This window comes from Vanellus vanellus (assembly GCF_965231255.1).
Source record: "Vanellus vanellus genome assembly, chromosome: 18".
Taxonomy (NCBI): Eukaryota; Metazoa; Chordata; class Aves; order Charadriiformes; family Charadriidae; genus Vanellus; species Vanellus vanellus.
The window spans coordinates 11,315,007-11,336,262 of NC_138923.1; the positions used below are offsets into that span (position 1 = coordinate 11,315,007).

At 37.6% G+C, this 21,256-nt stretch overlaps 1 protein-coding gene across 1 annotated transcript; it reads right to left on the reverse strand.

Moving 5' to 3' along the window:
- Positions 1–1,856: 1,856 nt before the first annotated feature.
- RC3H2 (ring finger and CCCH-type domains 2) lies at positions 1,857–19,423 on the reverse strand (the record flags this gene model as incomplete). Its single annotated transcript, XM_082492569.1, has 20 exons — positions 1,857–2,055; positions 2,656–2,804; positions 3,875–3,982; positions 4,552–4,686; positions 5,095–5,176; positions 5,705–5,789; positions 5,946–6,159; positions 7,534–7,689; positions 8,788–8,958; positions 9,329–9,756; positions 10,736–10,950; positions 11,707–12,015; positions 12,650–12,762; positions 13,138–13,256; positions 13,504–13,636; positions 14,040–14,240; positions 15,049–15,224; positions 16,983–17,216; positions 17,665–17,782; positions 19,193–19,423. 20 exons carry the CDS (start codon positions 19,421–19,423, stop codon positions 1,857–1,859), a joined length of 3,576 nt encoding a protein of 1,191 aa, XP_082348695.1.
- Positions 19,424–21,256: the final 1,833 nt, after the last annotated feature.

The following is a 21,256-nucleotide window of genomic DNA, read 5'->3' on the forward strand; positions in this document are numbered from 1 at the left end:
GAAAAGACTACTTGACTGTTTTTCTACATACATTCCTTTACATTTGAGTATTAAATAGATGTGTAAGATCTTCCATACTGACACCAGAATATCAAAACTAACCCTTGGATTTTCAGGTATATTTACAACATAATTATTTCATGGACAGGTTCATTAGGAGAGCTATCAAACACCAATATTTACTTAGTCTAATCAGTAACCCTCAGGGAAATGCCAACCCCCACCCCCCAGAAGCGTGCACAAAACAGTTATCAAAATCTTACCCGACCACATAGCTGTGATTTTGTAAAATAACAACTCAGACGACCAGTAACATGATCCTCTTTAAGCATTTTGCTAGCAGGAAAAGCCCTTACATGCAGTACACCTGGTGAAAGATCAGCTTGGCTTAAAATATTCCAGTACAATTTTCAGAGTAAACAACTTCACAGAAGTTAATAAAAACATAAAAAAAAAAATGTAAAACTTGTCACAAAGGAAAGTAAGAGGACAAACAAGAAGATAGTAATCATCAGGAGGGAGAGTCCTGCTTTCTTTCCCCCCCCCCCCAAAAAAAGTGGATTTTTAAGCTTCAAGAAAAAAAAAAAATATGCCCAGGGCTCTAGTTTGTGTGTATTTATGAAAACCAATTTTCAGTTGACATGTCTAACATGATTCTCAGTCACATCCTAACAGGGCATAAATTCATACACTTTTCAGTACTCTGAAGGTCAGATAATGCTATATTATTGTATTTTCAAGGTCTTTGAAAATAAGTTGCCACTGAACAAGCAAAAATTAAACCTGAATACAAAATTATGATTAACAACATTTAACAAAGGTAATACAACCGCCTTAAATTCCCAATATTTAGTTTAAATTAAAAACAAAACAGTACAAAAAACCAGCAATACCATCTTGTTAGTCAGTGCAAACACTACATACAGGGTTTTCAAAGGAAAGCCAAGAGCACCTGATACTTTTTGCCAAGTCATCTGGATTCTATAATCTCCAAGTTGAGAACTATCAATAAAAAAAAAGAAAAAAAAACCCAAACCAAACCCAAAATTGCTGTTACATTAGTGCATAATTTCTCAAAATGGTTGAAAATTGTTTCACGTATAACTTGGGGAAATCAATACCTAGTACATTAGCTGGAGGACTTAGGCACTTGGTTTACTTCTGATAACTTTACTTGGACAAGTAGCCTGTGTGTATCTACAGTACTAAAGCGGAAATTGGCAGGGGGGGAAAACTGGAAACAAAAAGCTGCAGCAAAGCACTGCACCACAGACCTGCAAATAACGTAGCAGTGCAAAGCTAATGGTGTGTTAACCCTGTAAAAGTCTCAAGTCCAAATCTCCACCTCTCAGTCTTCAAACAGGAAACAATACTCCATGCAAAGTTCCACAACTAAAGAAAAAGCAGCTGCAACAAGACACAAGTTCTTCTCTCATGAAACAAAATAGAGACAAATAAGTTAGTCTTCCTTTCACTAGATGTATCATCGTAGGATCCTGCTAGTTTAAATAACTGAGTTGTTAGTTTTCTACAGAAGCCATTTTAAACAAGAATGGCTCAGATACCGCACCGGATTGCTACAAACTCATAAAAAGCTGCTTTAAGCTTAAGTAAAACAATGTCCAAATTCCATTCATTTGTGGAAAGTGAACGCCTTACCCTAGTAAAGTAAGTTTTTTTTCTTCAGAATGCTAATGCGAGAGGGGCTTGAAGTATCAAAGAGTCCACAGGAAATGCATGACCCCAATATTATTTTTTTTAAAAAAAATATACATTATATAATATATATTATATATATAAAAAGCTAGTGTAAATGCTTCCATGGTGTGGTCACAAGCTGGAAAGATGAATGCCTTTCAGCTGTTAACCATCCTGCCATTTGCAACAGGCTTTAAAAAGTCGTTTTTATCCTCAGACATAATGTGAGCGGTTTTCAAAATGAGGCTGCCAACACTGACTGCTGTGCTGATGGGCAGGCAGCTTGCATTGCTAACAGATGTTGTGATCGGCTGACTGAAGCAAGAAGTTACGGGCAGGATTGTTTTCTGCTCCTCCCTGAGGAGAAAAATAAGTTACACAAATATTAAACAAGTACATGCACAAGTATCCGGAACTGAATTGTGTGCATTAAATAAATACTGACATAAACTCATTTTTAGCAACAGGCTAAACATCTTACTATGGAACGGTACGCTCAAGATGTTAAATGCAGTCTGCCTCATTTTCAAAGGCTGCATTACACATTAAAGACTACAGAACATATAAACCTAAAATAGTGTATTTTAAAAACTACCTCTCTATGGAGATTTGTGCAAACAGTATGACATTTAACCTTTTGAAGTTTTTCTTAATTTCTGTTAACTATAAAAATACTTTTGTATTTTTTGCTCACTGAATGTGAAAGCTGTGACACATTTCAGTATATATGATTACAACAATGCATACGAACAATGGTACCATCCCGTGACTTTTGTATTCGTGACCTAATTCTGTTTCTTAACAGGTTCTTCTCACTTCACCATGTGTACACAATGCAGATGTCTAATCCAAGTCTGAGTAGGTACGTCGTTCATCCTTAAACAATCACGCTTCAACTATTCTGACGCTGCTGTTTGTCTAATACTGGCAGACACTGCTGCTTTGTCTAACACTCACAGAATCACAAGGTCTTCACCTAAACTTTGTCTCTTCTGTTCCATAGATTCCTTCTGGTGCTGCTTTAGTGGATGCCCATTCTCTACAGTTGTTCCATTGAGCAGCTGATCATCTTGAGAACTAATACCTAGCTGTATATCCAGAATCTCCTACAGGAGAAAAGGAGAAATGTCCATCAAAACTGTTGCTACCAGCTTCAAATTTTCCTATTATGTTCCACTACATAAAGCTGATGCAAGGAGTCTCGTCATAAGACTCCTTATTTTTTATTTCATGCTATTGGAATCTCTGCCGCATTTTACCATAGGAAAAAGCAAATATTCAAAGATGGCAGCAAATGACAACAGTAGTATAAACATCAGTTGCTAAAAAATGGTTTATCAGATAAGATACGAAGGAGGCTATAAAGACAGCGAGAGCTGTTTCAGTAACCAGGGGCAGAGGAAAGGCTGAAGATAAAGGTCCTTCTATTCACGTAATGGTGATTCACAATTCATACTACAGTACTGCATCACATACCACACACAGAGCGAACAAAAGCTGTAGCCAGTACTGTAAACCAGTACTGGAATCTATTAAGGAATATGTACAAGATAAGGACCTTAATTTCTTTTAAGTGTATGATGCTTTAAAAAAATGACAACTGATCCTAATGCCTGGGAAGAACACCAGAATGTTTTATGACTGCACAGCAAAGGAGGAAATAACATAGAAGAAACTGGGGCAGATGCACAGGATTACAATCAAACAATGGAGCAGTAGTGAAAACAAAAGAACACTGGATTACAATCACTTAAATGACTTTACTATTAGAATCAGGTGAGCACAAAGTTTAAATTAAGTGATCACATTTAAATGTAAACTTTGATGTAAAACATTAACTACAGTTTCAACACTGGAGGGGAAGGGGAAAGGAACAGATTCCCCATCATTACTAATGCTATCAAAAGATAAAGAGCAAAAAGCTGAAAGCTATGACAAAGAACGCAGTGAGCTGCTTTTAACTTCAGTAATGTTAACTGCCAGGTATCTGAATGAAAAGTAAGAGACCCCTAGTGTTAATGTAAGGCAAATGTCTGACATCACTACAAAGACTAAAAACAAAAGCCTTTGCTATCAACATATTCCTACTAATTCACAAAGAAATTCTGGAAGTTTTTTAATAACTAAAGAAAGGACCCAGTGACCTCTTTAGACAAACAGATTTTTTTTTACTTACTTCTATTTGTTCACCTTGCCCATCAGGTTCATCTGTATCAAGGGCTGACAGCTCCAGCTCAATGTCTCGATCTGGCTTTGCGTCTGTACAGTCTTCAGTATAATCAGTCTAAAAAAAGAATTAATATGTTCTGTAAATATCAAGTTGGCTTCTCACCTGCTTCACACAACACTCAAGTATTGAAGTGAAGACACAAGACGCATTTCTAGGACACAATATTTCTGCAACACAAAAGAGCTAGTTAGACACCAATAGAACTTCAGGCATAGACAACACAGGATGCAAAGCTAAATCTATTCACGCTAAAGTACTGAAACAGAAAAAAGGAATACTGAAGTAGAAATTTCTAGAGTGTCCATTGGCAGAATGTTTAGATTTAACGTGTACAAGTAGAACGAAAAGTAATGATTGCATGGAAATGGATTGTCACATTCTTCCCATTTTGTAAATGGATGACTGGAACAGCACCATAGCAGGTGCCCCCACTTGATCTCAGGGAAATAACTGGGTGCAACAACAGCAGTGACTTAACTCGCACAAAATGTGTTATAAATATTTGGGAATGTTAAAACTAAGAATTTTATCTCTTAGTTAAAATGCATGCACTCATGTATATACAGAAAACCTCAAATCCCAATATACAAAAAACCTTTCATCCCAATTACCCCTTTCTTTACCTCACCATTCCTCAAATCAATTTCCTTGCTTAAAAGATTTAAAGTAAGACGACTGCCTTCATCCAGAGAATTCCACTTCTGTTGCATGGCTAGTGCATTCGCCTCTCTCTGAAGTAATAATGAGTTACTTTTGGCCTACAGAAAGAAACATACCAGTTACCAACAGCTACACTTAAACCATGTTTTGTCAAATGGCAAAATAAACGAGCTTATTAAAAGAACAGTTCTTTTGCTAGATGGATAACTATGTGTTCCTTTAATGCACAGCACTTATTTTGTTCTGCATTTGCTGACGTGTATCAGGCCCACGACTGTCTCCCAAAAACGGCCTTACTAATGTCAATGAAACAGCTCATATTAGCAGTCTTTATGCATCATACTTAAGTGTTGTGGTACTAGTGTCTAGTTAACCCTTATTGATCGTTTTGTCAATTGTACTATTTTCTGTAAGCTACACTAATAAAATCTATTTGAAAATTACTTTACTAAATCACTTTTTTTTTTTAATTTAAAAAACCCACATGGTATAATATCTGATCTTACCTGCTGTAACTCAATACTCAGAAGATCTCCAGTGCTGGAATGCTTTCTGTGACCGGACAAATCTGTAACTATGAATCTGTCCCTTTAAGAGAAAGAAGGCAAAACTAGGAATTAAAAACAAGTTCTCTAAATCAAAGGCCCCATAAACTTCATTAGTCTATCAATGTTAGATTTCTGGACAGAAACTATGTGACTAAGACAATGTGTTCTTCATCTTCATTGGGGCTCACAATACTCCAAGCCACTATTGGAAGCAAACGTCTTTATTTTACACATGGCTAAGATGTGGCAAGAGAACTTCAGAGAAGCCACTCAAGATCACAGATTTTGACATGACAGCTTGGCAGTACTGACTCCAATTCTTTGACTAGTTCTCTCAAGGAACACATTGCTAGTAATTGCCTATTATTAGCTGCATTAAGTATTAAAGACTATGCAAGTTTTACCATAGTTTTTCTAAGGCTTTATGCTGGATAGGAAAAAAAATCTTTTACTTTAAAATGAAGAACGCCTATTACTAGCTCCAGTTTCTTTCCCCTACATGCAGGATTTTGAAGAACAGCAAGCTACAGAAAATGCTTTTAAAAGAACACAGAAAAAAAGTCCATACCGTTCCGCATAACGTGCTGATGAAGTAGAATCTGAGCCATAGGCACTCCATCTTGAGTCAACAGCATTGACATAAGGGACATAATCTGTAACACATTACAATACCATTCATTATCTTCTCTGTTCTTAAAGTGGATATTCAGGTGTCATAGCTCTTTTCATCTTCACTGCTGTGGTAAGCACGAACAGGATGAAATGCTCATGATGTATGCTATATTGTCATACAAAGCCTGTACTTGTACCTGATACACTGATGGGCTTAGTAGCACTTCCTTGGGAAGCAGTGGCCTGAATAGGATCTGTTGTGTGATAACCCGTGCGGGATGACCTGGAGATCGCACCCCACTTGGAGATGATCGGTCCATCGCTAAATGGGATTATAGGATCTTCTTCCTTTGCCCTTCTCTGAGTTTCAAATAAATGTACTCTCCTTTTAACATCGCCGCTGTCCAAATCCTACATATTTAGGAGACAGAAGATACATGGACTCATTTGAGGTTATTCAGATTCTTCAGTTGGCCAATAACTTTCTGATTATTGTTGCTGAATACAATGCTGAAAATCTGTCCAACTAGAAAGCCAAGTGGGCCTTAACCATTTAACTACTGCCCTTTAATGGCAAACTGACCACAAGAAAGTTATTGCCAGTGTTAGAAGAAATAATTTTGGTTTTCCAAGTTTGTGTTTTCGGGTAGAAAAAGTTCCAGTATGCTTTAAGGTCCTTCAGTACCCTTTCCTATACTTAAAGGAAGCAGTATCAAAGAAGGCTTGCGATGAGATTTGGTTACACTTGTTTCATAGGACACAAAGGTAACCTGCTACCTTATATAGCAGAAAGTCTCCAAAAAACATGAGCTATTACCCCTCTAGAGGTAAGCTGCATACCGTGATTCATACTACATATTTTTTGTCCCCAAGTTAACTTTAACTTTCATGGAAATTGGGTGATAAAAAAATAAGTTGTATTTTATCTTCACAGATTTATTGGCATTAAACTGTTTATTAGAGAAGAACATGCCTTCCAACCAAGTAAGAGGTACAGTCTAGGAAAATAGTTCATATAGATTCTCTGTGGGTACAAAGCAGTCAAGATTAAGTTCACGCTGATTATCTTGGGTCCACAGTATTTCAACTTTTCTCTGTGAGTACGTATTGCTCTTGGGATTAACTTCAAAGTAAAGATTTTCTGAAACAATGGCAACGTAGCAAATCTTAGATTCCTGAAAAGGCCAGTGATTCATTCATACAGAGGGACTATGGCACTTAAGCCAGATAAGAAATGTGTTTCTGCAATGGACACACCTGCTCTGAACTGGCCACAACGACCCTGTATTAACCAGTCAAGCCTGCCACCGCAACATATTCTGAGACTATGTTAGGTGCCTCAGAAATTGTAAGGATGTATGTGTACACATGTACATTTACATAAAGAACTCTGAAGAGAGACGAACAAAATTAAGTAGTAAAAAATTTCTATCCTGCTCTAATAATTGGAGAACATACTTAAAATTAATGAATTCTGAACAGTTTACAGACCACCTACTCAAAATATTTGTTTGATTTACAGAGAGCTGTTATTAAAATAGTTGTTTCAGACATCTGAGAATTTTATTCACGGCACTACATTCTGTCACTGAAGTAAATAGATTGTTTATTTACAAAACTGGGAAGAGATATTCCAAACAACTCCAAATGGGCAGAACTACTTTAAAATACTAAGAATAAATGCTATCAACTTTAAAAAAAACAAAGGCTTGTTTAACCAAACAAAAGACACTTCAGCATGTAAGCATCATTACACTAATGAGGTAACATGCAGAAAACCCCTACCATTAACACAGCATTTGAATTGGCAATCACATCCTTGGGCTCTGAGTCGATAGCATTTATACAAGAGCCAATAGTGCCACAAGACCACGGTGAATAGTGAGAGAGATGGTCTTCCTCAAATTTAGTTCCACTCAAATCACTGACACTCTCTGAGAACTACGGAAAAGGGAATAAATATGAAGTGAATAATAAAAACAGGGAATTCAGTCTTAAAATAAGAAAAGACATTTATTGCTATTTTATTAAGTTATCTGAAAAGTCAATCAAGAAATTCTAGCCTTATTCAAGACTTGACTCAGAGACAATAAAACCCATTCTGTCAAATTTTAAACCACTGCAGCTGACAGCTGTCAAAGAAGGGCAAGCAAATAACTGCCTGGTCTGCCAAGATGAGAGACTGAAATCAGTGTCACTACGTTAGTGGCAGGTTTCTTCAGGCAAATACCTACAGCAATTAAATTGAGAGGAAGCCATGCATTTTCCTTTAATGTATAAGCTAGTGACAGATAGAAGTATGACTTCAAACCCTCCAACTTGGAAGAAAAGGACTAAATCCTGATCTACCTTGAATGCACCCATAAGGGACTTCAAGTACCTTACAAGACCTTTTCTGAATAATCTCAGTCTATCATCGACGGACCTGTCAAACCACAGCAAAGAGTGCTTGGCACAGTGGTTCTCGAACTACTTTCTTGGATGCATTTAATTTACACATATAGAAAATAAATATCACAAGATATTTTTTTTTTCTACAAAGCATACTATTTCTATTTGTTGAGTTTCCATTTTTGTTTACAGAATTTATCACATACATACACAATATTCTACCAGTGCCCTTTGCCATTTTTAAGGGATATGTATTCTCCAGGACTTGACAAGCATTTACAGCTTGATTCAGTCTACTCATCATGTCATAACACCATTTGGACTATAAAAGGGAAAGTCCTTTGTAATGGAAAACAACTGTTGTTCCCTACACAAAGACGTGTAGGTTCACAAAGCTAGTTTAATAAAATTACATTTTCTTTAGTGGGGGTAAATTGAATCACTTCATTTCTTGACCTTTTTTCATCAATCATGTTTAGCATCACCTTAATATCTAATAGTGAATTCATTCAATTTGGAATTACTTTCATTTTGCTGGAAGATGAACTTAATTTTACGAACGATAGATGGCAGGTAGAAACTCTTTACTAGAAATATTAAATGGCGTCTAACAGGAAGGAAAAATAAAGTAGTTCTCTGGCTTCCCACCTCTGTACTGAAATCTACACTGAAGAGAGGAGAAGGTGGTGTTGGAGATGGTGTTGCCATAGGAAGGGTTGAAGATACCAGAGGAGTTTTCTGCGTGTGGTACTGTGCCCATTGCTCCGGCTTCCGTCTTAACTGCTCATCATAGCCAGTCTTCAAATGACCACAAGGCTCCTAGCAATAATAAATATAAAACTGTATATCCTATCATACTGTAATCAGAATGCACTAGAATAATTTCACAATGATTTGGAGGAGAACCTGGCCTATGTACGGCAACTCAAATCTTAAATATGTAGTTGAAGCAACACGCATGGGAGTTAAAGAGGCAGAGGGGCTCCGGTCCTAATGCAGATTTGAGCAGTCTATTTTACAAGCCCATTTTATTAAGGTTAAAAACAAAACAAGAACTTTGTCCAGGTCACATGTCTTGATCACTGTAACCCCAAATAAACACAAGAAATCTATGCTAATTATTTACCAACTTTTCAGTAATGACCTTCAGAACCAAGACTACCTCCTTCCCTTCCTGGCTCTCACTTACCCTCGGTAAAGGCACAGTCCTCTGTTCGTTTGGAGGTTGACAAGCCACAGAGTAATACCCATCCAAAGAGTTGTATCTCTCACGTAATGATGTCTGATAGACAGATGAGTGCATCACATCCATGGGAGGTAAAGAATTGCTCCTAATAATATCATCTCGTGGGTACATCTGTGGGCGCCAGATGCGCCTGCTGTCATAAACTGGAGCATACATTCCAGAAGGGACAGGAGGAACTGGTCCATACGGCTGCGGAGGAGGAGGTTGGTAAGGAGAATTCAGTCGATCTCGAGGGGGAAATGTACTGTAATGATCGGCATATGGCACGGAAGCAGGTGGGAGGGAGGATTCTGGAACGTTATTGGACCTCACAAAGCGAGGAACACAGGGAGCCACACCAGCTGGTACTGTTGGAGGTGGTGGATAATATCCTTTAAAATTGGAAAAAGGCATATTTAATGTAACCACAAATGACCCAGAATTTTTACACCTTCTAAAACTGTAAATAGTGTCGATAAGTACCTTTAGAGAATAAAGAGTCATACTTTACAAACCTGTTACTGACCCTATTGTATTTCTGTGGAATATAATTTCACATATGACAACCATACTTGCAGATGTAGTGCTGACCCTTTACCACCTTGACCCAATCTGGATAATGGATTTTCTCTGCCATTGCTCCTATGGTATAACTACGCAACTGAAAACACAGCCTCTTAAGCAATTCTTTATATAGGAAGTAAAAACAGTTATCTCTAAAATAAAAAGCTATATTGCTAAAAAAAAAAAAAAATAAAAGTACTTCCAAAGGTCCATAAATAACCATTTCACACTTGGCTTATTCTTTTTTCTTTGGAGAGGATTGTTTGCACACCTCTACCTTTTGTTTTGAGAGCTTGTGAATGACCTGATGCTGTAACACCTAACTGTTTGCCTGAATATAAACATGCACACTAATATCTAAGAAGATGACTGAAACCTTTCAAAAACATTTGAGCAAGCACAAAGATGTATAAGTCTCACAGTAGAAGCATGCTATGCTTCTGGGTCCAAATCCTGTCTATGGATACCCTCATGGATAGGGCATGAGGTAAGCAAGCCTAAATAAACACAATTAAACGCTAACAAAGGAAAAAGTAGATGAAAGACCTTGAAGTTCGAGTTCTTCTGGATGCTGAGGTACAAGTTGCATATCACACAGCACACAAAGACAAGAACAACCAACGCTGGGAACAAACTATAGGTCCTTCCCATACTCAGCAACAGACCAGATTAGTGTTCCATTAAGTGGAGATTCAGCTGATATTAAAAAGAAATCCACAAAACTGAGATAAAAGTTATTTTTCAGCATTCAGGCTTATCTAGTGAAAAGTTCAGATCTATTTTTGATCCAGCACTCATCTCACTCACCTGTCTGCGGGTACTGTGGAACTTCATATGACAGCTGAGTTCTGGGATCTTGGAAATATTGAACATTATCAGAATGTGGAGGGTAGACAGGTACTCTGGGAACGAATGGGCTGGATTTTGGAGGCACAGAATTAACTTCTGTTCCAATATTAGGAGGACCAGCTGAGGTAGCTGCTGCCTGGCTTACAGGAGTCTTGGGTGGAGAGCCAATTTTACTGAAAAGGATTACCAAGAAATCATTAAGCAGATCTTTACTTATTTCAGTTGGTCATCTCTTTGTGTACACTCTCACGTAATGTGGAACTCTGGGCCATGTCACTTCCTCTGGAATTTTATTTTTCATACCACAAACTGATAGTATTATTACATCTCAGACTTTCTCCTAAGAGAACTCAAAAGCGGATATAAATGTTTTATATATACTCAGAAGCTTACATACCATTTGTAAGTGTATTCTGGTAATGACCAAGGCTTTGAGAAGTTGTTTAGAGGCTCAGTGCTTCCTGGAGAAGTATCTAAAAATTTTTAAGGGAAAACCCCAAAACTAGAAGGTTTCCAGGATTATTAAGAGACTATGCACTATGTGCACCCTTCTCGACTTCAGGAAATGTCAAATTTTGAGTGTAAGTTTTTCTGTTTTATTTTTATGTAATAACCCAATAATAATTCAGAAACCAGACTGAGAACAACAGAGTAATAGATAAAGGGAGAGATTTACCATTTTATCTACATTGCATGGAAGTATTCAACAGCTAAAACAACGGATCTGACAACTTGAATCCACAGACTTTCTATAACAGTATCTGTACTGCAGTACGAGATCTTACACAACTCTGCAGCCAGTCAGCATCAGCAACAACTGCAAGCCAGGACCAGAATTCAGTATCTATTGTTTGCCATCCACAAACTCCACGATAAGCCCAAAAGCAAAATGTTGTGCTTAGTTATCTTTACGAAAAAAAGTTACCTACTTTTCAGGTAGTGATTCTGTAGGGGATCCAGAAACATTCTGGCCATTGGCACCAGTCTTCCCTCCCTTCTTGGTGTTCTCCAAAGCTCTCAAGGAAGTGTCTGCACAGCGAGGGATCAATTGGGGAACACCGCTTTCTAGATTAGCTATTCCATTAGTACTTGGCACCATCTTCCCTGTTGCTTCAGGGCTTCCTATGACAGAAATTACGTTTCCTGTTGTGGTTGAGACAGTGCTATTTACACCAACTTTATTTAGAAGGGGGAATGTTCTCACTGTTGCACTGATTTTTTTGTTCCTCAAGCGATATCTAAAAACAAGCACATGTACAAAGACACACAAAACACAGATTATTTAAAAACTGCTTATTGTGACGTTTAATGTATTTGTAAAACTAGCAAAAGGAAGGGACTGAGAGGAATACGATACCCCAAAATTACAAGACTTCAAAAACTCAGGCTTATTTTGAACAATCTGCAAATACCTCAAACCAGGACAAACATCAACGTCTTCCTTGTAACCAAAGATCATTTCTCCTCTTAGAAGATCCACTTCTGCAGTTCTTTGAAAATGGATTTGGGTGAAAACATCTTCAAGAAGGCAGATGTTACATACTCACTTTACTTCTTCATCAATTAAAACGTAATTAACATTCTCTACCTTGTCGGTGATATAACCAATCCCTGACAGACACTGAACTCAGACTCAGTTTCAGGAAAGGAAACTTTACTTCATACGGGGTAAAATAAAAGATAAAACTGGAATTAGTTTGCAGACATTGCTTTACTGTACTTTCACGTAAAGAGCTGTCACTTCAAGAGATTCACAAATCCTTCTGAATGAATAAATGTATAGAAGAAACTGTTTTCAAAATCCTATGGAGATTGCTTGGACTTAAATTAAAAAGAAAAAAAAAAAGAAAAAAAGAAGTCTCCCACACTCACTTTTCAAGCTCTTCCTGAGAATGAGCAAATGTACAGTTTGTTCCTCTTGGACATCCCCCTTGCTGTCGAAGGTCTCGGCACATACTTGTTTTGTATTTGCTATTTGGTTGCGGCTTTAAAAAAAACCAAACACACACAAGACATTCCTCTTACAATCTAACAGACATTTACATAAAAATAGGCTTAAAATACACAAAACACATCCATGATATGTTTTTATGTTTGGCACCTTTAATCAGAAAACTAAGGAAACTTCTTGTTGACGGGCTAAGTACTATGCCATTGTACGGCTCTCACTACAGCAAGCTCTGCTGCATTCCATATTCAGAAATGTTGAGTTCTCAAACCCTGAATGCAGTAAATAACAGCATCATCGATTATTCCACAGAAATGGTCATAAATATTTCAAATCAATAGTAGTTTTTCAAAGTTGCATCTTTCAGTAAATGTACATTAAGACATATAATGCAACGATCGAGTATAGTTACCTGTGGAGTTTCATGGCCTTTTCTACTGTAATTCTGAATGAAATCCACCAGCCCATGTACCACAGTCTTTACAGCAACCATTGCATTTTCCAGCTGCTCCCATGTTGGAGATGCTGCATCTAAAATTATTAAAAGCAGGCTTGTTATTCTGTCAATAATTCCAGTAGTATCATAAATAAGAGGCAACTCTTCTAGTAGTTCAAAACACCAAGTACTACAATAGAACTCAGAGAGACCTGAAGAAGAGTTTATGATATACTCTTTTAATTAATATGAATTTTGAAACCAGGAATGGAGGTTATCGATAATTTACTTTGCCAGATACAAAAAATATCAAGAAATGTTTAAAAAGCTTCATTTGCGTACCTGGATTTGGATCTATGTTTGCCAGGAGCTCTAAATGAGGCCTCAGCCTGTTTAAGTTTGCAGGATCCCCTGTACGCTGCAAGACAATTGTCAATTCTTGTACACTCTTTGCAAAAGATTCTGGAGATTGGAGCTGAAAACAAAGTGAGTGTTAGTGTGCTGCATCTTAAAACTGTGGACTACTAATCTTGAAAATATTTTCATTACATTGGTTCCTAAATGCAGTATGTAGTGTCTTCAGATGGCATATAGAGAGTATCAGTGGAGAGAAATTTTATTTCTCAGCTCAGAATCTGCCCTATGAAGCTTCATCATAAGACACAAAAAAGGGAATTAGTCTTAAACTACTGAAAACCAAAATGTCTTCATATGAAGAATACACTACAGTGGGAAACCCCCCCTTTATTCTATTGTTAATTAATATTTGATACAACTAAAGATAAAAAGTTAACTCAAGCAGTTCTTGGATTTTTATTTTAACATTTAATAGTCAAATCTAATCCTACAAAGATACTAAAATTATCCCTTTGACGCACCTTGTCAATAATGGATTGCATGTGTGATTTATGTGCCAAGTCACCATAAAGAAGGGAAGACCATTGTTCTGGTGATATTCGAAGTCCTGCTTCCATGGCAATGTGAACAATTTGGGCATCATGTTCTCTCCGCAAAGCCTCGTAACTCCGAAACTCTTCTTTAAGTTGCATCAGAGAAGAATCTTCATCCCTTTTAGTGACCTAATAAATAGTAATAGGTAAATACTCTTCCTTTAACAAAAAATCTCCATCAGAGAAAGACAGTTACACAGCACAAATCACAACACTATTGCTTTTGTATATTTGGCATATACTTTGTTTTCTTCCATCTATTTATCCACTTAGCTAGCAGTGCACAGGCAGAAACACCAGCTCTTCAAGTTTTTACAGCATAACAGGTGCAAAATCACACCAATTCACTACTTCCAACTAGGAAAGTAATCAGATTTGCTTAAGTCACAGGAGATAGGTATTTAGTAGTTCTACTAGTAGGTTTTCCTATGCAATATTAAAGGATGACTTAAAGAAACAGGAAAATCTCTAGAAGTGACAAATAATAGAAAGGAAGAAAAATTTTAAGATATTGACGTTAAAAGAACAGAATATTTAACTGAGAGTCCACTATAAGCCTTAAGTAAAACTAAGGTTACAGAAGACATTTGTCATAAAGGAGAGCAACGGGTCTCATTGTTTTAATGTTTAGTTTAATGATATTGCGATATCATTATCATGTTCTTTCAGAGGAGATAATTTCCAGATGACAGGCAGTAATTTTGCAATCTATTCTGGCTAATTCCACATGTGACCATTTGTTCCTTTTGCAGGGAATTTCAAATATCAAACAACTACTTCATGACAGTTCTAGATAAAAATCTTACAGTCTACACTATTTAAATGCCTAGAAACAGAATTTATGTAACATTTCACAGGTGAAAGATACTAATCCTAGGTTAGGTTCTCTGGAGCTGCACTAATGTACAGGAACAAACTTCAAATATTGTTATTATACCTTAAAGCATGATGCTCTATACAGTAGCTGCACAACATGACCAATGCTCGTTTTAGAGGCCTGAGGAAATCTTGGTTCTAGCCTTTGCACAACAAAAAGTACCAGGACTTTTCTGGAGAGTGCAGAGCCGTCTTCCAGTGCCAGTAATACAAGTTTCAGTGCCTCCTCTTGCATAGCTTTAACACACAAAAATAAAACATAGGAAATGAAATATATTGCCAGGAAACAGCAAGGCCATCATATATTATCACCATAACTAGGCGCACCTCAATCATCTTGAACATAATTCTTATTACTTTTCATTTCACTAATAATAAGAAAAAAAACTTTGTAAACATTTTAAGAAATCCGCTAGTTTAGAAGAAGTATTTAGAAGCACTCTAAGCACAGTAACTTAAAGAGCTAAGACTAAATTCCAGTAATAAACACATCGCTAGTGCAGTTTTTATACTTTGCCCCACTGTGCAGTCTTGTAGCCTTTGTCATTTTGGACACCTCATCAACACTACACCATGACAAGTTCAAGACGTGGGCCTGTGTGAACCTCATGAGGTTCAACAAGGCCAAGTGCAGGGTCCTGCACCTACATCAGGGCAATCCCTGGTATCAGCACAGGCTGGGCCATGAAGGGATTGAAAGCAGCCCTGCTGAGAAGGACTTGGGGGTACTGTGGATGAAAAGCCAGATATGAGTCAGCAATGTGCACTTGCAGCCCAGAAAGCCGCCCACATCCTGGGCTGCATCCCCAGCAGCGTGGCCAGCAGGGCGAAGGGGGGGGGGGGGGATTCTGCCCCTCTGCTGCGCTCTGGGGAGACCCCCCTGCAGTGCTGCCTCCAGCTCGGCAGCCTCAGCACAGGAGAGACATGGACTTGCTGGAGCGGGGCCAGAGGAGGTCACGGAGATGCTTCCAAGGGCTGCAGCCCCTCTGGTGTGAGGACAGGCTGAGAGAGTTGGGGCTATTCAGCCTGGAGAAGAGAAGGCTCTGGAGCGACCTTACTGCAGCCTTTCAGTACTTAAAGGGGGCTTAAAAGAAAGATGAGGACAAACTTTTTGGCAGGATCTGTTGTGATAGGTCAAGGGATAACGGTTTTAAACTAAAAGGGGGTAGATTTAGACTAGATATAAAGAAGAAATGTTTTACGCTGAGGGTAGTGAGACACTGGCCCAGGTTGCCCAGAGAAGTGGTGGATGCCCCATCCCTGGAAACATTCAAGGTCAAGTTGGACAGGGCTCTGAGCAACCTGATCTAGTTGAAGATGTCCCTGCTTATGGCAGGGGTTTGGACTAGAAGACCTTTAAAGGTCTCTTCCAACCCAAACCACTCTATGATTCTATGAAACTATATAAAATAAATATGGGAACACTACAGGAATGCTATCGTCAGTTATTGGCATCAAGGCAGGACTACTTGCAGTTTAAACAGAATTTCCTTCTCATTTCTGTGCTTGCTTCAGCAGCATTAACTATTTGCTATTTTTATCAAATATATAAACCTGATCAATATAGGTTTTAAAATTAAAAAGTATGCTGCAACTAAAGTTAGGCTGATGGTATTTATAGCTAAAGTAAGAACAAGAGAGCATTTGCAGTTTCCTATCCAGTTCTAATCAGGCGGCAGTACAACCAGACAGCATTACAGTTACACTGCATTACAAACTGTGCAGAAAGCATGCTTCTTTGCTCTTCTTTGCCAGGATTTTCAAAATACTACCTCACAATTTCAAAGAACAGTTAATAAGGGGGGAGATGACCCAAAAACTTTAGAACAGCAGATTTTACTAACTTGTCTATTTTTTTTCCCCTTCTTTCTTCCTGGCAAAAAGTTGAAAAACAGAATTACATCTTCAACTGAACAGAAGAAATTTCCAAAGAATTTTTTGTTAAGAAAAGGTATAGCTAAATATACTCTGTTGCAGATTCTACAGGTACCTTACCTGGTCCTAGAAACTGGCATCCTCGTGCCCTGACAGCAGCCCAAAGATTGGCAGAAAGCTGCTGAGGATTCTGGTGCTGCAAGATCAGTTCTGTAACGGTTCTCTCTCCCAGTGATCGAGCTGCCCTCATAGCTCGAACCCGACCCTCTTCCTCCACCAGCTGACAATTCACCAGTGTCACAAGCTTCCTTTGCATTGGACGGCTCAGTGCACTCTGATTCAAGCTTGCAACACCTTCAAAGAAACAGAGAAAAGGCAAATAATTGCTTCTAATCAGACAAATTTATCTGAACAAGACAAAAATGTCTAGTAGTATGCATCTTTCTCTAGGACTTAGATACTAGTCACAGGCGTCTTCCCTTCTCTTGGGCAACTCTGTAATTGATTATCAAAAAGAATTTTAATTAAAGTCTTAAATTGACATCAAACCCATCCCTTAAGGAAAATTCAGCTTTAGTATAAAGTTAGCCCCAAGGAAATAGTATTAAACAAAAAATAGTATTTTGTAAACTTAAAATATAAAAATCAAGTGTCACAGGTATGAATAAACTTTTAAAGAGATAAGGGAAAATTTATTACAAAAATGAGAGGATTATCCCATTGACATCTAAAATCAGTGCTGAAAACACAGTGCTGTTAGAAGTAAGCGACATCAAAATTCCGCTGTTCAGCAGATACTCACCTTTTCCTCCACTTAACGGCTTTAAGTAGAGTGCCAAATCCTCAACACATTTCTTTGCTACTTCATAATGTTTGTTCTCTCCTACATTACTCAACTTCACTGTCTGATGATCAGGTACCTAAGAAAATGCAAGGGGGAGGAGGGGGGAGAAGAATTATATATACCCGGCTGACCTATTTGATACGCCTATGATGGTACCAACACCACCACTATTAATTACACAATGCTGCAGATGTCCACTGCTTTTTAGAGAAGTGAATGACAGGATCCACCCAAGGTATGTAGAATGTAATAAGGAATAATAAAAAGGACCCAAGATGAGGATCAGGGTGATGAAAAGTTATTTTTGTTTGTACTCAACACATTAAAAACAAAAGTAGGATAGAAAACAATAACCAAGGTCTAATGAGAAGTTACTTGAATGAAGAACACAAGATCTGAGTGGATGATCAGTGTACCAGATCAGCATGATTTACTATGGAGAGAAAAAATGAACTGGCAAGAAAATAATAAGAAAAATCAAAAGCAAAGTTAGTAATTTAAGCATAATTTGGGCATGCTGAAATCTTTAAAGAGAAGAACTAGCAAACTTGGTGGAAAAAAAACTCAGAGTAACAAGGTCAGACAATGAAAATAGAGGGAGTACTAGTCACAATACATTAAATTGTTTGAAAGACATTGCAAGAAGTTAGGAGACCAAGAAAATGAACGTTGTAAGATCAAGACAGTGATTTGACACAAACTTAGAAATAAAAAAATGAAAGGAACACGTGAACTTGAGAAATAAAACCACTTTGACATTGATAGTGTTACCAATAGCTGTGTCAAGGCATACAAGACATTAAAAAGCAAAGTAAAAAGCATCTTCTTACTGCATCACCCAGGTGTTACAGCAAGAGTAATATGAAAAAGCATATGAATCAGCATAAGGTGAACAGACTTATTTAGTCTCCATAAAGCGCAGTACTGATTATATAATCGCTGTTTTGCCACTGCTACGAGACAGTACTGGGAACATTCCTGGCCTGATTAGCCAGTGTCTGCAAAAGCAACTGAAAAGCGATCATCATGCATATTTAAAAAAAAAAAAAATTATACACACACACACTTCTGAAACTTGGTTAAACAGCTAGCTACTTTCGAACATGTGACATGTAGAAACGAGATTCCTTGCAAGAGTATGATGAACGAGTGCAATCTGCAGGTTCACTTTTCTAATGACAATTGTGACAGATAATTGTCCGTTTCCTAATGTGTATTTTTCTCCAGTCACAGTTCAAGAGCCTTTTTAAACCAGAATTCAGCTTGCAGCTAGAACATGTTTTCTTTTTATGATAAGACGATGGTCCTGAAAACGGTGTGGTTGCTTTTAGAGTATGTATGGACTCCTAAATATTACAAAGTTAAAGTCTCACCATTTTTTTTTTTTAGACTAAAACTAGGGGAAAAACATCAGCACGCATATTGCAACTGGCATGTAAATGGTAATAACATGAAGTGGCAAAACAAAGAGCTGCTTAAATCATACCTGGGCTCCAACTAACTGGAGGAGTGCAAAGTTTACAGGAAGCACATCGATGTCTGTATTGATGGCAGTCTGGTCGAAAGGACATGCCTTGCGATGAAGCTTGTTCAGGCAGGTCTTACAGACAGTGTGAGAGCAACCTAAGCTGATGGGTTTGTGCACATTCTCATCAAACTCGTTGTAGCAGATTGGGCAGGACAGAAATTCTGTCCACTGAGCTGCCTGCACAGGCATTGTGGAAGCTGGACACTTGTTTAGCAGGCTAGCAGACCATTATTTCACTGTACTATGTTTTGGCAGCTGTAAGTGAATAACAGAGTATTTAAAACATGTTTTCTGGTAATTTAGAATGATTTTTAATTAAAAAAAAATAAAAACACCATTTCAATATTTTACAGACTAAAACCAAATCCTTATGTTGAAGTACTCAAAAAACCCCGCTTTGTGTTAGTTTAACAATTATACCAAAAAAGGCTCATGAACTGAATTAATGCAATCTACCATAAGTTGAAGTCACACCTATTCACAATAAATGGCATTCAAATTCTTCTCACAGGATTAAATACACCTTTAGCGTAGGAAGAGGAAGACATTTATTGGCACAGAAAGTGTAAAGGAATCACAGTAACCATTGCTCACACTATGTCATCTAACCTCAAGTTTTCAAAACTCTGAAAGCACTCCCTGGTTGTAGAATGGGCCTGGGGTGGGGAGAAGACACAGACTTTTTTTTTTTTTTGGCAGGGGAAGTTAACATATTATTTCCATTTGAAGTGAAGTAGAACAATGTCTCCCTTCTGCAGATCTTATTCAGACACCAAACTAAACACAGCTTTGCTTTTTTTTTTTTTTAAAAAGACACATTTTCTCTTTCTGTAAAAGACAACTCAATTAATAAAAGTTAATAGTCCTATGAAAACACTAAAAGAATTAGAGATTAGCTTTTAGCATTATGTTTCTCTTGTGCTACTTCCCCCTTTTCTCCCAAGAACCTATCAGAGCACTCAATGGCAGAGATCGCTGTATTCAGTTTTGCTTTTCACATCTCTACTTTACACAACAATGCAACTCCACTTCCCTGAACTCACAGCGAAAAAATCTCTGATTTGTTGGAAATTTGTTTAGGACAAAACTTAGAAGGCAAGCAATAACTTCAGTTGGCTTGCTATTAAGTTTTCTCTCTTGAAACATCTCACTCCATGCAGTAGTACCATGCAAATCGTTTACATAAATGTATTCCAAAGAAGATACGGGTTTATATGAATTGTTCTGAAAGACATCCTATCTTATATAATGTATGTTCTTGAAAAAGATAACAGGCCTAAGTAGTTCATCAAAACCGTTTACATTCAAGCTTTTGTCATAAAGATTTAAATTCACAGCCTCATCTCAGAGCTGAGCAGCCTCACCCTTTGCTGCAATGTGCGACGATGTTGACTTTCTGTGCAACCTAGAGACCAGTTAGTTCACTTCAAACAAACTTCTCCTAGCAGCTTGTTAGAAATGCAAATACACAAATGTTTTAATTACATGCTTAACGTTCTTTTTCCTTTTTTCCTCCGATGATGGGAAAAAATGGTAATTGTTTTGAGGAAGCTGCGATCTCCCCTCCACATTTGAATTCGGTAACTCTTTACTGCAATTCCATTGTTGGCTGTGCTACAGTTTAATTAATGCTGAAGTATCGGACCATTGAAATAATTACTAGAACACCAAACAGACTATCGGTGATGTATTTTATGTTAATTATGACCATCTGTTTAGAAATTCTATTTAGTACTATGAACATTCAGTGCCCTTTAAGTAACAGGATACTCGTACAAGATGTCCTTATCTCAGTGAGCTTTTCGATGTTATGCAGCAATTCTTCCCCCAAATGAATTCCCATAGTAAGTATAAAACACAACAAACTGAAAGTTGAACCTGTCCCTTCAAAACCAAACTGCTGAGGTAACACTTTCAACATAAGCCAAAATATTCACATGCACTGGACAAAACAGACACTCATCCAACTTCTAGGAAAGAACAATCAAAGCTCTCGCAGAGACGAAAAAAACTGCAGTTCTC